The sequence below is a fragment of the Mixophyes fleayi genome, chromosome 4 (genome assembly GCF_038048845.1).
Source record: "Mixophyes fleayi isolate aMixFle1 chromosome 4, aMixFle1.hap1, whole genome shotgun sequence".
NCBI lineage: Eukaryota > Metazoa > Chordata > Amphibia > Anura > Limnodynastidae > Mixophyes > Mixophyes fleayi.
The window spans coordinates 118,905,311-118,923,516 of record NC_134405.1 but is presented as its reverse complement, the minus strand read 5'-3'; the positions used below and the strand labels follow the sequence as shown (position 1 = coordinate 118,923,516).

At 37.5% G+C, this 18,206-nt stretch overlaps 1 protein-coding gene across 2 annotated transcripts in view; it reads left to right on the top strand.

The window, feature by feature from the left end:
* THSD4 (thrombospondin type 1 domain containing 4) overlaps positions 1 to 18,206 on the top strand; it is a 637,279-nt gene that overhangs the window by 558,136 nt on the left and 60,937 nt on the right. For both annotated transcript variants that reach the window (XM_075208082.1, XM_075208083.1), the window contains one exon: positions 5,207 to 5,411. In XM_075208082.1, the coding sequence (XP_075064183.1) occupies positions 5,207 to 5,411 (205 nt within the window). The remainder of the gene's footprint in view (positions 1 to 5,206; positions 5,412 to 18,206) is intronic.

Genomic DNA, 18,206 nt, shown 5'->3' with positions numbered 1-18,206 from the left:
AACAATATTTGATGTCCATTGTAGAAATAATGCCACGAGTGTGTTTGGTGGATATACCTGTAAAAGGTGACTACTTGAAGAGTCAAAATTTTAGATTTAATTTTGTTAAGCAAAATGATTCTATTGTTTAATTTTTTGTCTCCAATTGTTTATTTGTAATATGCTTCAATTTCAGAGTATATTACGACATTGAACTGTGTAAATTACAATAAAAACTGGAAAAGGGGGGTTGTTCTAAAACATTTAAAGGGTAGTGTATATATTTATTTTCCTTAACTTTTTTATGTAACAAATCTATAAGTTTGTTTCTACTTCTCTTTTCTATTTATAATATTATCACAACCAGTGCTTGAAGTGGGGGTGTATACGGTGGTATGCCATACATCCACTTCTCCTACCACCTTCATTGTAAAACTATCACTTTCACTTACATTCCTATTGCATATTTCATGCCGCCACTACTAAATTTCCACTTCGTCTGATCACAACAATTCACAATACATCACAAATACATGAATAAAACATTCTACTTTCCCCGTAAGATAATCTGGTCAGGGGGGGTTGTCTCTGCGTGTTCTTCTGGAAAGAGGTGAGTGCGCATTTTGCATATATATGCCCACCCTCGCCTGGCATGTGCTGCTCACTATCTCTACTCTTGCATTATCCCTTCTGCTGCATAATCTTGCACTATTTCCATCACTACCTCCTGATAACACCCACTACCTGCTGGTCGCTTCCTTGGCGGGTCTGGAAAAGAGGATCTTCTCAACCTGGCCAAAGCTGTTTCACAACATGATAAACCTGTGCATCAGTGACACTACTGTATAAAGGTACAGAATTGTATGTATGCAAGCTAAGACATTGCTGCAGACTCATGACATAGTTTATGAATATCTAAGGAGCTGCCCAGGTGCACATGCAAACTTGTGCAATGAATTCATGGAAGCATCTGGCTGTACTACAGCCCTGTAGTGTGGACATAGTCACCTCCTTGTTGAGTTGGCGACTTTTAATTTTTTTTTTTTTATTTAAAGATTTTGATTTTTAATTTTGTATAAAAGTTTACATTGTAAGTAGCTGAATTGGTCGACAATCTTAATTACTCCATCCTTCACCAACACCGGTAAGGCCCCAATCTTGATAACTCCATCCCTCATGTTGTTATGCATCGGGAGCAGGCAGTTAGCTATGTCCATTGCTTCCCCTTCCTCCTCTTTGCCCTCCAAGTTGCTATGTACTCAGTAGAGTCCTGCAAGTCTGATATTGAATAGACCGTTCTCCTGCTGCACATCTGCAGTAATCAAGTGAGTTCAGATACCATAAACTGAATCATGCTTAGCTATGTTTCATTTACATGTAAGCAGAATCAAATATCAACAGCTAATAAACATAACAGATTGAACATATTTTGGCAGTGTCAGTTTTATATATGACACCTATTTAGTTTGATGGTATGTGAAATTACTTTTTTGTGTTATACTGTTATCATAAATTATCGTGAAGCACAAGGACTGTCTAGATGTTAAAATTGTATTTTAACATACACCAAATATAAATCTACGTTATATTTCTTTAAAATCTGAATTTTTTTCTCATCAAAATACAATACAAACGTAGAGGCCTGCCCATGACATGGTAGAAAAATACATTTCTATAGCTGCAGTACATATTTGTTACTGATGACCCTCACGACACTTGTCTCATGATAACAAACATACATGCAGGCACAGGTGTATTTTTTGGATAGCAATTAAATAGGCCAAGGGTGTAAAATATTTTCATTGGATCGTAGCATTATCTGGCACAGAATTTAAAACAATATTCACAGCATGGAAGGCACAAAGGATTATGGTCAGAATCTTATTATTATAAGAAAAACATGTTACACTAGAACTATACTTATTTTAACAATCCTGTTTAATTGCACACATGGACCAGTGATAAATAGTTGTTTCTTTTATATTACTACTAGCAGGGTCACCTGGCATTGCGTGGTACCGATTTGTAATGTGTAGTTGTTTTTATATATTAGCAAATTATTTGGTTAATAGATCAAAAATGTTATTTCGAAAATAAGATTTATTGCTTTGTCACGTTGTTGTTGTTTCGTGTTGTGGTGAGGTTTCCTTCCAGCAGTCAAACAATTCTTTACAACCAAAAAATGAAGTTTTCAATATTTGTCACTCTGTCGCGTTGTAGTCTAATAGGTTACTTGTTTACCTTAAGTTGTGGAAGATATTCGCCAACAAACAAACTACTTATTTATATATATATATATATATATATATATATATATATATATATATATATATATGAGATTATTTGATTTCTACAAGATGATTTGGCCAGTATGGGGTGGGGGGTATCTTGGGCATTACCATCAGAGGCAGATAATTGTTCATTTCTCCATGGTGAAACAGCCCATATACCAGTGCCACTTGTATTCATTTATTTAGGTTCTTTGTGCAGAATAACTTAAACATTTAGCAAAACAAGGGTATAACAGTAAAGTCGAGGTGGATCCTGTTTACCAATAGGGTATGCTTTCACTATACACCTAAGTAAGCAAATGAAAATGATGTTTGAATATGATCATTACAGTTTAGATCTCTCAAACTGGTAATTGTAGTCAGTGACAGTTTATTATAAAGAAGAGATTCAGGAGTGTAAGTGGTCAAGTCTTTCCCTAATCTCAATCTCAATGGCCAAGTGTTCCGTTGGCAAACTGTTAAAGAAGCTTGGGGACATGGCTTGTTCTACTGTGTTTTACAATGAATTGAGGCCATGTTTTTGCTGCTTATTGCAAACATATTGGAGTATAATTTTACTATATGTTAATATATACTTAGTGTGAAGGGTTTGCTACACTCTATTTTCTAATGTAGTTTGGGAGATGGTCTTCCTGTTTATCTCTACATTTTTGAAGTATGAGTTTTGTACTATATTTTACTACACTTTTGGTGTATTTACAAAATGTTCCAATGACCTTGTTGAGATCCTTGCAGTTTTTTTGATAGATTCTTGTGGCATGGGTTTTGTATTGTATATTTAAAAATAGGTTCCGTGAAAAATGATGTTGCCTATTTAAAAAAAAATGATGGGTACTACAACGTATTCCAAGTATCACGTCTACTTGAAATTGTCTCTTGAGGGCTCAGTGCTAACTATAGAAACAAATTCTGGACTGCACTGATTGTTTCAATGGTTACAGCTGTCACTAAATGAATCATGTATACCCTGGACCCATACTTGAGCATTGTACAGGGCCCATAGCAATCTACCACTGAAAGGAATGTATAATTGGCATCAATTATGCTTTATCTTCACTTTATACACATTAAATGAAAGAATTCTCAAGACCGTTCTTAATGTTCAAGCTGACCATGTGTTCTGCCTCTATCCTTTTTACAAGTAATTAGGTGCATTTACCTTTGCAAATACCTTAGTGAATCTTAAGAAATTATGTGAAGAATCATTGACGTTATCCAGAACAATAGCTACATTCATTCGCAGCAGGCCAGCTGGTGAATATGCCATTCTCATGCTTCTAATCTCTATCATTTTCTGTTACCAATTCTATCAATGTAAAAAAGCAGAGGAAATACTTGTATCCTGTTCAATATACCATTAATGCTAAGTTAATTAAAGAGGATATCATATGATTATCAGAACATGTCTTTTTTATGTGCAAATGTTTGGAGTTACATGGAATTTGTTTCCACAATGGTGAACAAAAAATAATCTTGGGTCATATCCCTTGCAGGATAGTATGCAGACAAATAAATAACAACTCATAGTTACAGTAGGTAAATATCATATTGGTATAATTATGAATTAATTATAGGTGAAAAAGCTGAACTTCAAAACATCAATTTTAAAACATTAAACTTCAATAAATGTAAACCCATTTGGTTATAAAGGGCAACTAAGCCTTATCTTCTTTAACACAACAAACAAACATTAACATCAATTTTCCTAATTGTGGTATCATATGGTTCCACACTCCAGGGGAACAAAAACAAAACACTGATTGGCTATACCCTCATTTATTGAGTCACACCATCTGATCCTGCTCAATGTCACAAAAATAGCCAAAGCTGGTCTCCATGGCTGACTAGTGTAGACTGTAAGGTGGTATGCATACTATGTTGCCTAAAGGTCTACTTGCATTTGCCAGTGATACAGATTTTATATCAATAATAGTTACCTAACAGCACGGGCAGGCCCAAATTCTCAACAATTCTTGGCACTGGTGAAATCAATAGACTGACAAATTGTAAATATGTAGAGCACTCCAGTGTCATAAAAAGCAACCCATGTTTTCTTTTAGGTGCCAAATGCTGTAAACACTTATAGGATCAAATTCCACTAATTCTAATAAACCATTCTCATCAGGGTTCACATGGGGCTATTTATTTAAACCAAACAGCCCCATAGCAGCAAAGAGTTTGAATTGTATTTATTTTTTTAAATTGCCTTTTACTGAGGTAACAAACAAATCAGTTTCTGACACATTTTAACAAAACAAATATTTCAGGGCTGCTATTTTGCCCTGGTGATATTGGCCTGGGTGGAATAGAGTTAATGTTGCACTTTTTAGTCTTTGCAGATGTTAACGTGTATGAGCCCAATCCTGCATGCATGGTGGAACTGAAAGATTTGGAATTAAGTTTTACTAATAGACAAAAAGTCTAAAATTAAACTTAATTAAGTTAAAATAATATTTGAAAATATTATTGCATTGAAAAAATGTATTCTCAGAATAAAGCATTTATAAAAGAAATTGATCTGTTATCATCCTGAGATGGCACAGAACAGGCGATTGTGGGCGATACAATCTTTATGTCGCTATGGTGATCTCCAGCAGCAGAAAACAGGCCTGTTCTCCCTGGCAATAGGGTTATTTGTCATTAATAAATAATATGCACCGAAATTGTAGAAAAAATGTCTTCTACATTTCCAGCGGCAGCAGACTGACTACATGTACAAGCTAAACAATTATCCGACTTCTGTTCCCTACGTTATGTGATTGTATCTAGTGATGTAAATGGTTTATCGATAATTTATCACAAGATTATTGTGCCACTTAGAAGATTTTTCCACAATAAGGACATTCTCTTTATATGTACTGTATAGTGGTATGAGCTACTTTCTTTGTGATTTAAAAAGTGCTTTATTCTGACTGCATGTATATATATTTTTGCAGACTATTGGCTGTGATGACTTTTTGGGATCAGACAAAGTGGTTGACAAGTGTGGAGTCTGTGGAGGAGATAACACAGCATGTAAAGTTGTGTCAGGTGTCTTCAAGCACGTATTAACTAAAGTTGGCTATCATAAAGTTGTGGAAATTCCAGAAGGGGCCACGAAAATCAATGTTACAGAAATGACAAAAAGCAACAACTACTTAGGTATGTTAATGACTCTTTCTTACAGCAGATTTTGGATTTTGTTCTGTAGCCCTGCTAAGCACTTTTCCCTTTGTAAGCTGGCTGGACCAATATGCAATATATTGACACTAAATCTCATTTATCAAACATCAATTTTCCTGCAGATTGTGAGCTAGCATGCAGAGCTATCTTATCTCTTTGTCAGGCTCTTAATACTCAGTCTTGTTTTATTACTAAGCATAAACTGCTGCGAAATATGCTGGCTTTATATAAATAAATGTTAATTACAATAATAATAAAAAACATATATATCTTCCAAAAGTCCAGATTTGTATATGCATTTTGAATGTCAAAATACTTATGTCCTGTCACAAAAAGGCTGTGATCATGCTAGAAGTGAGTGTGATATGTGTAGATTGGGGTGTTGTTTAGGCGACTGACAAATACAATCTGATTGGTTGCAATGGAATACGGCACACTTTTTAGTTGTGTACTAGTTTTTAGCTTTTTAAATATCCCAAATTGTCTGATACACAATAAGTTAGTTGTTCCAAAACAATTACCATTAGGTAATGGTCTTATGTCCTCATAATTTAAGCCTCACTAGATGCAAATGATTCAATTCAATTTTCCCATTGGTGAATAATGTGCTATGATCTAGTTTCTTATGACCAATTTAATACTTTATACTGGTAAAACTTATTTAAAATAAAGAATGAGGAAGAAAATTTGAGGTCCAATTGCACAACTAAATATAATAGTAAGTAATAATAAATAATGCATATATCATATACATACCAAGGGCCTATTTATCAAATAAAGAAAGCCCTATTAGCATGTTTATGGTTTTTCTCTGTTTATGAAGCCTTCTTGCCTGTGAAAGCTTTCGCCAGCTATCGCCAGTGATCACTACCCCTGGGTCTGTACAAGTACCGCCATTGCCTTGCTATAACTATTGTCATCTCAGGATGGCGATAATCGAGAGTTACCACCAGAAACAAATACTTCATTAATAAAAGAGCAATATAAAGAGTATTCTTTAAAATAAGTTATATAATGTTTTGTTATTTTTTTTTCTATTTTTGTTAAACGTTATTTTATTTTTTTTGTTCCAATTTGGCACTAGAAGCCCAAGTTCAGGTTTCTAGTTCCATTGCACATTCATTAGCTGACAAACTGACTCACGCAAGCGTTGAGGGACACTACACTAGCCTGGCAAGCACTACAATATTTGCAATATATTAATATATTTTTCTTGGATAATTGTGCTTTTATTAGTTCAGTTTTATTTTTAATACGTAGTACATCATTCATTTTATAGATTTATGTGGGCTACTGGGTTTTTCCTTTATTTTTTTTCTACCATTTACTATACTGGAAAGAGATACTGACTGTATCAGAGATTATATTGTAGAGCTGTGTGGCACATGCAGTGAGCAGCTGATCAGACCATGCTTTTATCAGACCATGGCACAAAATAAATGTGGTAAAGCAAAGGAATACATGTGAAGTCTTTTGAAGTCTCTCAAAAAGTTTTTGAAGAACTTTCCATTCTTGCTGCTGCATGTTTCACAGGTAGAAAAAAAGCAGTCACTCTTCTGAACAGATCAGAAAGTTGACAGATGCTAGGGAAAAGATGACTTAGAAAAGACTATGTACGATGGAAGAAAAAGAAAAACTTTTGCAACAAGTGAAAGAGAAGAAATGTGAGTTAACATTAGAAAGACTTCATTAAAAACTTACAGGCAAGAAAATGGATGAGAACTAAATGATCGTATAATTTTAGAGTCAAAGTTGTATGTGGATGCCCCACTCCGACAATAGCTCACATTCAAGCTAGTCACAATGAGGATATCTCAGATAACACAGGTAGTTATGTGAGACATTAGATTGCAGAGATGTGGAGCAGAAGAGCTAAAGCTCACTTGGTTTTGATTTTTAATATGAATACAGACCATCAAACAGAAGTCTCATGACCCTTCTGCTTTTTGGTTTTAGGCAGGAGATATCAGATAAGTGGACACATAGCAGGAGGCACCTGTGCAGGAATAATGGGGAAGATAATATTATAAGATGATTGAGTCTTCGGAGATAAAAAAAATTCAAGGGCAAGTTTTTCTAAGAGTTCAAAACTTGCTACAGTAAATAAGTAACAAAATAGCTCCCTCTCTTAGGACCTCTGTACATCTGAACATTATGCTAGGCTATATATATGCCTCTGGCTAGGATATAGCATCAGTGTCGGACTGGGCATGAAGGGCCCACCGGGGGACTGCATCGCTAGGGGCCCAAAAGAGGGGGTGTGCCCAGCCATCATAGAGGCTGGACCAGACACTAGAGGGGGAGTGGTCAGCCCACGTGTAGTATATAAAGAATGCAGTGTGTGTATAAAGAGTACACAGTCTTGACCTGTGACAGTCACCAAAAATCGGGATTGTCCCACTAGACCAGGCTTGGCTAACCTGTGGCACTCCGGGTGTTGTGAAACTACAAGCCCCAGCATGCTTTGCCAATATATAGCAGCTTATTGCTGGAAGGGTATGCTGGGACTTGTAGCTTCACAACACCTGGAGTGCCACAGGTTAGCCAAGCCTGCACTAGACTCAGAACATTTGACAGACTGTCCTACCTGTTCTTGTCACTTTTACCACCTGTGGCTGCTGGTTTCTTTAGTTGCGGCTTGTCTGGATCCTGGAATGTTGGGGGCCCTATTTGAAAAAAATAATGGGTACATTTCGAAAATTACAACCAGCCCGGCGTTAAATCAATAGGACCCACAATTAATACTTAGCCACCATCTACCACACACACATTATATTTTCAGAAGCCCGCTGTGCCATCACAGACACTAATGTGCCCCTTAATCACCATGCTGTGCCTCCTTATGATCACACTGCGTCCACCATGCTGCTTTTGCTCCCCCTTTCATCACCCTGTGCCATGTTGCTTTGGCCCCCCTTCACACTGTTCCATGCTGACCTGGCCCCCCTTCACACTGTGCCATGCTGACTTGGCCCCCCTTCACACTGTGCCATGCTGACTTGGCCCCCCTTCACACTGTGCCATGCTGACCTGGCCCCCCTTCACACTGTGCCATGCTGACCTGCCCTCCCCTGCACAGTCTACCATACTGACCTGGCCCTCCTGCACAGTCTACCATGCTGACCTGGCTCCCCCTGCACAGTCTACCATGCTGACCTGTCCCCCCCTGCACAGTCTACCATGCTGACCTGGCCCCCCCTGCACAGTCTACCATGTTGACCTGGCCCCCCCTGCACAGTCTACCATGCTGACCTGGCCCCCCCTGCACAGTCTAACATGCTGACCTGGCCCCCCCTGCACAGTCTACCATGCTGACCTGGCCCCCCCTGCACAGTCTACCATGATGACCTGGCCCCCCCTGCACAGTCTACCATGATGACCTGGCCCCCCCTGCACAGTCTACCATGCTGACCTGGCCCCCCCTGCACACTCTGCCATGCTCTTTTCTGTTTAAAAAAAAAAATAACAGGCTGGATAGTCCGGCTGCCCGGCAGGCCAGTCTGACACTGTATAGCATACAAGTGTTAACTGAATTTAGATAATAAACTGAAATATAGTGTTTCCTAAGATTATATGTTAAACAATTAGATTGAGATTTGGGCCTCTTTGTAAGTGTGATATCATATACCATTATTATTTTTCTCTGTTAATATAACCCCCACATATTCCATCATGCTGTACAATTAGAGAATCTCATTCAGACACCTCCATCACTTTCTCAATTGATTTTACAATCTAATTTTTTTACCACAGGAAAACAAACAAACCATGGGCAATTTAGTCAGAATCTAGTGAATCTAATGGTATTGAGAGGTCTATTTATTATTTTTCCTGCAGACCACCCACAAAGATTTTTTTTTTTTTTCCGTGAAAGGAGGAGGTACTAGGTGCATGCGCGGCTATTGTCGACACATGCACATAGCACTTTCAACTGTGAGGTTAAGTAACGCCATCCTGAGATGGAGCGCCTGCTGAAGAATCTTTTAAATTGACTAATACCTGTCCCCGTAGAGCTCTACAGGGACTGTGATAAGTGTGCATTAACTTTTTGCTAAATGTCATTAAGAACCATTCGAGCACTCGGATAAACCTTACACAAATACGTCTATTTTTTATCATTAGCAAAGGAAATTAGCAAAGCAAATGAACAGTTGTGCCATATTGTGATGCGTGGACAATGCTCCAGTGTATGTTAAATGTCTTCTCCTGGTTGGTTATTTTAAATATAATTTTCTTGAACTTGCTTTACTTTTGATCTTCAAAACAAAGTCCTTGCTTGTAACCGCAGTAACTAACGCTCTCTGACCTCTCACAGACAGGTATGTTTATTTTGAAATGGTCTGAAACACTTTACTGTACACAGGTGGACTCCAATAAATTTATTATGTGATCTCTGAAGACAACTTATAGCACCTAGGTTTATTTAGGTTTATCTTAGCCACAGTATGGGTACTGGAATTGTCTTTTAACATAAATCTAGCTTAGCCATCAATGAAGGCAAGCGAACAAGGGAACACTATGCTCAAACATCACTTGCTATTTCAACAAATAATACAATTGGCCTGCAGAACAAGCTCTTCAGTGTTCAGACGTAGTAATGATCTGGAGTTTGAGCTATGAGAGCCAAGTAAAAATAATTCTCATACACAGAGTGTGCATATATGAATAAATACTGGGTAAGAGGTTAGGTATTTAAACACAGCTTACCTCACCTGTGTTTATATTTGACATTTTAGAAGAACTCTGCATTTTATTGTGTTTCCAGCCATATTTTTAGTAATTAAATATTATATGCTTTTTAATATGTTTGCTCAGACACAATATGGAATATCTTTACTACTGTTTTTTATTATTAAATTAAATAATTATGCTATATTGCATCACACAAAGCACTATAAAACTAATTTTTATATAGCACATAGTAATAGCACATGAACAGAAATCTGCAACCTAAATCTTATATAAAGTACAAATGGTAAAACTTCCATCTGTTCAGATACAATGTTTGCAATGCATCACAACTCTTGAGGAAGAAATTGGCCTCTTACGGCAGGTGTCCTGAAACAGCTACTTGAACTGTTATTGCTGCAGTTTTCATATTTCATGTTTACAAGCCAAATATCATCTCAATAAGTCCCTATTTTATTAACAAAAGACCAGGACAAATGTATTTTTTTTTAGATTGTTGCAATCAATTTAATTCCTTTAGGATTGGAAAGCATGGGGGCTTTTATGAAACGGGCAAAGGACATTTAGAGGACGTTTCATATTCCGAAAACTGAGCCCACCCGAACATCCCAAATCTGAGTGCCGAGACGGCTCTGTACTTTCCCACGTTCTCGGAAATGAAATTGAGGCTAAGCGCCATTGTAGCATCAACGGATCTCGCTGGATTTGGATTCCATAAGTACCTCCCTCCACCAAAGTCCCGGCGCCATCACTCAAACAGACACAGGAGGGGTAGCAGCGTTCTTGTCACTCTCCAGTGCCATTGCTCACACAGAAACAGAAGGGGTAGCAGTGTTCTTGTCACTCTCCAGTACCATTGTACAGTACCATTACTCACGCAGAAAAATTTAATGTGTAAAAATCAAGCTGGAAACAACATGTAAGGTAGTAGAAGAAACTTTATGTTCAGAAATGACACAAAACCGTTGAGGAGAGTCTATCCACGTGTGTCTAAGCCTGACTTTTCTGATACTGTACTCCTAAAGAAGCCTCCTTTCACCATTTCTGCAAATGTGTGGATGAGCAGCCCAAGTGTAGCTGGTGATATAGAAACTGAGGATGCCACTTTGGATTTGCAAAAGAATGAGGGGGATATTTGTGTTGCTGATGACGGCACTAATGAGGATGTTGTTGATGATGATATATGTGTAACCAATGGAAGTAGTTCTTGCCAGTGAGAAGAAGTAGTTCTTGCCAGTGCCCTTGTCATGCCAGGGCATAAATCCCAAAAAATCCACCTCCCACCTCTTATGTGTGGAATTATTTTTACTCAACTCCTGACAACTGTTGTCCAGTAATTTATAGCATTTGTAAAGCCACAGTCAGTAGAGGTAGGAACCTCATCCACATTACGCCATTTGAAGAGAGTTCATGGGAAGATTTTGGGAAAATCAGAAACTTATGCTAAAAAAATAATAACAAGCAGTAAGAAGTCCAGCATTAGCTAGCTCCCTTCTCTCATCTTTATCCTCACTAGTGATCGGAGTTAGTCCTGCATCCAAGTTGCTAAGGCTAGATGACTCCTCCCTTATCCGGGATTCCTCTGAAGAATTCTTAAGCGTTAGTCCCGCTGCTGCTGGGGTTGGATCTTCATCCCAGAAGCAAACCAACAAGACGACTACTACTAGTTTGCAACAATTGACTGTTAAACAATCAATTGCAAGAGGAAGGAAGTATGACAGCTGTCATCCATTCGCTATAAGTAAATCAAATAAAAAACAATTTCTGCATTATTTTGTAAAACAAATCCAGATCAGCTCAGTTGACGTAAAACTGTCTTACAAAGAAAAGGTAATACATTGAATGCAGTCCATCTGTATCCTCAGATTTAAATACCCCTAGGAGAAGAATAAAGTTGTTTATGTCGGGTGAAATTAAACTGAAGCAAAACTTGTCAGACTAGTGCTGCTTAACATAAAATATCTGTCTCTTCTAAAGGCACACCCATTTACCCATTTGCATCAACACCACTCAAGAGTGGTTTCATATAATCATTACGAACATTGCTAACAGAATACTGCAGCTTTTGTCCATTGTACTTTATCAAGATGGGTTTATTGAGATTGCAGTCTTCAAGTTATGCCATTTATTTCTTACGATATTTGCCCGTAGGTGGCTTGAAGTTATTCATTTTGTTTTGCTCAGTCATTCAATTCTTGCATTTGATTGGTGGTTATTCTGCAGAGAAGTGAATGATTTTCCTAGCTGAATGTGCTTGCTATATAGGAAGCAGTGGTGGAGATAATGGGACCCGCTGCACTGAGAACTAGTGAGCTGTGGGCCCTGTTTCCCTCCTCCCTAGTTCCCTGCCCTGGGGCCCACAACTTGCTAGTTCCGCCTCTGATAGGAAGAGATTGTGCTAGACACATGTCTTTCTCTTGATCTTCATAAGACCCTTTACTCAGGTTGTTGGAAGCATCCCAGAATATAATGGGGCCATCAACATGCTTTGTTGATGGAATGGTGCTATCAGGGTTTGGTGTTGTATATGTTTTACTCCACTGTTAACACTTAACAGTGAGAACAAGATGTGCTACAGATTACTCGTCTCCTATATGTGTACAATATCAAGGCAGTTACAAAAGCTGTACCCAATATCAGTTTTTCTTGCCACTCACTCATACAGGCAGTGTTCAATCTCAAAATTACAGTCAACATTCTAATCCAGACACCTTTTTAAAATAGTGTAGGCCTAACAGTGTTCTACCTCAACAGTTTTCTAAACTGTGGCTACTTAATTTGAAAACTGCCCTGTGTGGCGTAGTACCAGTTCATGACATTATGTTGCCATATAGAAAAAGAACATTGAGCACTTATGGAAAGAAATTTAGGTCTCTGCTGCTGTTGTAAGGAGACCTTTATCCTGAATAAACTTGTGTTTTGGGTGTTAGTGCTGGGCTCCTCTCTGCATCTTGAACACTACACAACACTCTGATAGTAACTTGATGCTGCCAAACTAATACCACATTGAAGGACCTGATAGTTCCTCAAACGATATTTAAAAACATTGCATTTAGGTAACGTTTTGCGTAGAGTCACAGCAACCAATCAGCAATTGCAATATTATATCTGACAATGAAATCAAGTGAAGCAACTGGTTGCAGTGGTTTAGTGTAAATTTTGCACCTAAATGAAATATTAGCAAATGAGTCTTGATGATTTTTTCTTTTGAATAATTGAAGAATTCTATTAGTTTCTCATTACTAGGTGTTTGTAATCTTTCCTTAACTTCACTTTATGCAACGGAAATGAATGTGATTTTTCCTTTTGCAATGTTTGTGTTAATAAACTTGTAAGAGTAGATGCGCATGTACTAACAAATAAAGATTCCCATACACTCTACTTTTTTATTCTTGTGAAGCAACCATATTTGATATAGTTATCACTGTGTGTGTGAAATATTATTAGTCTTTTGCAATGTGATCTAATCCAAAAGTTTAAGAAGTTGTTCATCCAAGTTTCAGAATTTTTATTACTCTGTACTTGAAACAAATTTACCACTGTGTGGAAGATTGGACAATCATAATTAAGCATTTTCTGCACATGCTTACCTCCACATATGTAGGATTTAGATCGCCGAATTTAGGGCTTCTCCCTATTTAAGAACGTCCTCCGGGTCGGTGAAGCCTATCACCGGTGATAGTCTTTGCCAGAGCACATTGGCGAACCTTCTTCTGTTTACCAAGGACAATGGCAGTAGAAATACTGCTACTATTCTCCTGTTGCTCTTGCCAGCTCTGGTTAGAGATAGTTGGGGTCAATTAAGGGAAAAAAAAGTAAAATAAAGCATTTTTCCTTGTCTCAATAGGTTTTTTAATCTATTTTCTACACTTAAAAAAAAATCTAAAACAAAATAAAATATTTTTTATTTCTGTTTTTTGTATTATTATCATTACTATAATTTTTTCTTTTAAGAATCAGGAAACAGCTCACACATACACAGAGGGACCCTACACTGTGCTTCCAGACAGTATAATTGGGGAGCTGAGCATGGCTTAGCTACTCTAGCTTCCCTTTTTTCTTCTTTTTTTCATAAAATAGATAGAGTATCATCTATGGCCCAATCGCTGTGATAGGAAATATTCCATATAGGGTCTTGATAAATAATTCCCATAGTCTGAGCTGCAAAGGTAGACTTGGGCCTATGCTGTCATTGAATTTCACAGTTGAGCTGCTAATTGCACACTGTTGTATTTTGACTTTTCTCTCAGCTACTGTGGGATGAAACCATACAGATTAGGTCGTGAAGAAAACATGCAACATGCATAATATGAAAGGACATGCTAGTAATAGACCTTTTGTTGAGCTAACATATTCAATGTGGGCATTTATGGGACTAGATAATGGTGACAGTGTGGTGGAATTACACTTCTAAAATCAGCTGTCTGTTGTTGTTTCAATAATATTGTTTTCCCTACAATATCCCATTTCTCTGTTCACTTGATTGTTTGCTTTGATTCAGCATAAAAGTTTATTTACATTGATACTTATTTCATTTTTGGTGAAATCGTGGGGCCTGATTCATTAAAGATCTTAACTGAAGAAACTTCTTATTTCAGTCTCCTGGACAAAACCATGTTACACTGCAAGGGGTGCAAATTAGTTTTCTGTTTTGCACATAAGTTAAATACTGACTGTTTTTTTCATGTAGCACACAAATATCAACTTTAAATTCAGTGAACAAAGCTATTAAGTATTTGTGTGCTACATGAGAAGTATTTAACTTATGTGCAAAACAGAATGCTAATTTGCACCCCTTGCATTGTAACATGGTTTTGTCCAGGAGACTGAAATAAGAAGTTTCTTCAGTTAAGATCCTTAATGAATCAGGCCCGTAGTTATTAAATATTTTTATGCACCTTTAACTTTGAGATTTTAGAGACATTCTCTTATATCTAAAAGTTATGGATGTCAAGTTGTTCCCAGTTTTACACTGTAATTGGTTATGTTTAGATGGAGTTTAATTTGCTTAACAACACTGGTTTAAAAGGTAATTATGTTGTTTGTAAGCCATGTAAAAATGTTACCTTTCATTTATCTTACACATATTGTGAGTATGGTGTTTTAGGATTTTTGTGCACTGATAAATATCTATTTGTGGAAAAGAATTTACAGTGAATCTAAGTTCTAACAACTTACTTTAAGACAGTTTTTTTTATACAGATCAGTCGTCTGGTTTACACATGGCTTGGCAGATTCAGAATGATACATACACATAATGTGTTGCTGCTTTGAAGTTCTGTCTTGCAAATATGTCAGCTCAAAGAAAATACAGCCAACGGGGCGACAGAACTTACTGTGGTGTCTGCTGCTCACAAGTTTAAGCAAAATATAATTTTTTTTCGTTAATAAACTATGCTGCAAGATAAACCCGTTTTTAAGTTGCACCTGATTTAAAATGTCAAACATTTTCAGAAACAGAAAAACTTGTTGAGAACAAATGCAGATGAATATTATTTTTAATGATTTAACGTAGACAAATTAAGTAAAACGTAGGAAGTCTGAATATCACATTGAGGTCTAGGGGCCTGATTCATTAAGGATCTTAACTTGAGAAACTTCTTATTTCAGTCTTCTGGACAAAACCATGTTACAATGCAAGGGGTGCAAATTAGTATAAGTTAAATAAGGACTGTTTTTTTATGTAGCACACACATATCAACTTTAAATTTCAGTGTACAAATAAGCTTTCAAGTAATTTGTGTGCTATTTGTGTGCTACATGAAAAAACAGTCCTTATTTAACTTATGTGCAAAACAGAATACTAATTTGCACCCCTTGCATTGTAACATGGTTTTGTCAAGGAGACTGAAATAAGAAGTTTCTCAAGTTAAGATCCTTAATCAGGCCCTAGGTAAGTAAATGAATGAGATGCATCGGTTCCAGTGCCAGCGCTACCACTATGTGACCTAAGAAGGTTGCCTAGGGTGCCAAGGTATAGGGCACGCATAAATCACCATGATGTCACTCATTCGGTGGTTTTATTTCCCGTGATGCCTCCACACTAGGTGCCAGCCACTGACATGGAAGAGCTGCAGCTGTAGCTTCTTACCTCTGAATGTTCCGGCTGTTGCTCCATGGCAATCATGGGCTGTCTGACAGGTGAAAGTTACCCACAAGAGCTGCCCTCTTCGAGTGTGATGGGTGTCGCGCCAAAGGGAGCACCCAGGGCACTGCCACTCTCCCTGATAGGTTCGCAGAGTAACATTTTGTTATTAACCAACAAGTTGTTTGAGCTGCTCTTCATACTTAATAGTATTTGTCTTAACTGTTTCATTCAAAGGGGCATATTCAATTAGGATTCCGGTCCGCGGTAACGAGCGTTACTACGGAACCTGCGCAGTATTGCCAGTAATAATGCAGATTTTCGTACGCAACCCTATGGGGTGTGAACAAAAATCAACGTTATTGCGGTACCATGGATTAACTTTGCGGCCCGTTCCGGCGTGATCCCGCAGACCAGAAACGTAATTGAATATGCCCCAAACAGTTACTTTCCTCTGCGAATGCTTTCACACTATATGATGTCATGAATTAAGTAAGCAGGACTGTTTCTTACAGACAGAGTACAATATGCCTTTGTTTCAAGTTGCCAACAGGCAAGTACAATAGGGGTATCAACTTGCAAAACACACATAAAGCAATGAATGTCAAACAATGTATCTTAATTAAAACACCTAGATATTATACAAGCAACTTTCATTGCAAACTAAAACTTGTGCATTATAAATAATTATGTATCTGTAGCAGAAGTATAAGTGGGCTTTGGGCCTTGCTGATTTACTACACGCTATTACATTAGGGTACATATTATTATCTATATTAGTATGAGCTAATATGAAATATCAATAGATTGCATTATGCAATTGTCAATTTATGATGAAAAATTATTGACACTTTACTTGGCCTTCCGGAGTGAATAAACTTTGAACAGAGCATCCTTCAAAGATGGGTAATCTCATGTTTAGATAGTAAGAAGAGGCATACACGGCATATATAGTTTTTAAATGTTTTCATTTATCAATATAATGTGTCTACGTAGTGGTCATGTGTTCTTTTGTTACCCATGAACCTGCATTTAACTGTTGTTTCCCAGGAGCCCAATTAAAACTCTCTGAATAAATGTTGTGAGTATAGTTTCCAGTGTCTGATGCCAAGTGCTGGAAAGAGTATGAATGTAATGAATATTATTTTAAGCTTAAGACAAAGATTTATATCTATGATGTCAGCCTCTATTGGAATGAAAAATTTAAAAAGCATGAAACCTGTCTGCCATGAAAAACATAGTGTAGAGTTCAGTTTATCTTGTAAAGCCATATTTCTCTAGCTGCACATCAGAAGCCATATGCACTTTCTCATTAAGTTCAACCATCTATGTGTTCCTGGTCTGTTTTAACCATTTCTCATCTGCCTGGCCTCTTCCACAGGAAATGACCTTTGATCCCATACATTTAAGTGGCAATGATGTCTTGGCGGTCCACAGAAAATTGTGTCAGTTTGCATTTGCAAGCTAAATCTATAGCAAATACCCAAGGCATATATACATACATACTCTTGAATGCAGACAAGAAGAGACAATATTTTTTTGCACAGTCGGTTTGCGACATTGTGTAGCCGGGGCGGGGCCGTGATGATGTGATTTGCATTGAATTGCATCAAGGCCCCACCCACTTCATTAGAAAGTGAAGCAGGATCCGGGAGGGCCTTCTCCACTGCTTAGAGTCCAGGAAGACTCCCAGACATTCAGGAGCCTCAAAGATTTTCCAGGAGAGTAGGCATGTATGTACTGTAGGTCTGCATAATAATTACATGTAAATAGAAACTCCTCGACAAGCAGAACTATGTACTGCGCTTTCTTAAATATGAGACAGTTCTCTAGTTGCTTTATGTGATAGAAAATGTATTAGCCGTTGCTGTGGGGGAAAACATACAATTACTGTAACACTGGCTACACAAGGCAGTATCCGCCAACTGACCTGACATCACTGTGTGTGGTCTTAGAACAAGTGCTACGCCTGATAATAACAATCCCCATTGGATATATGG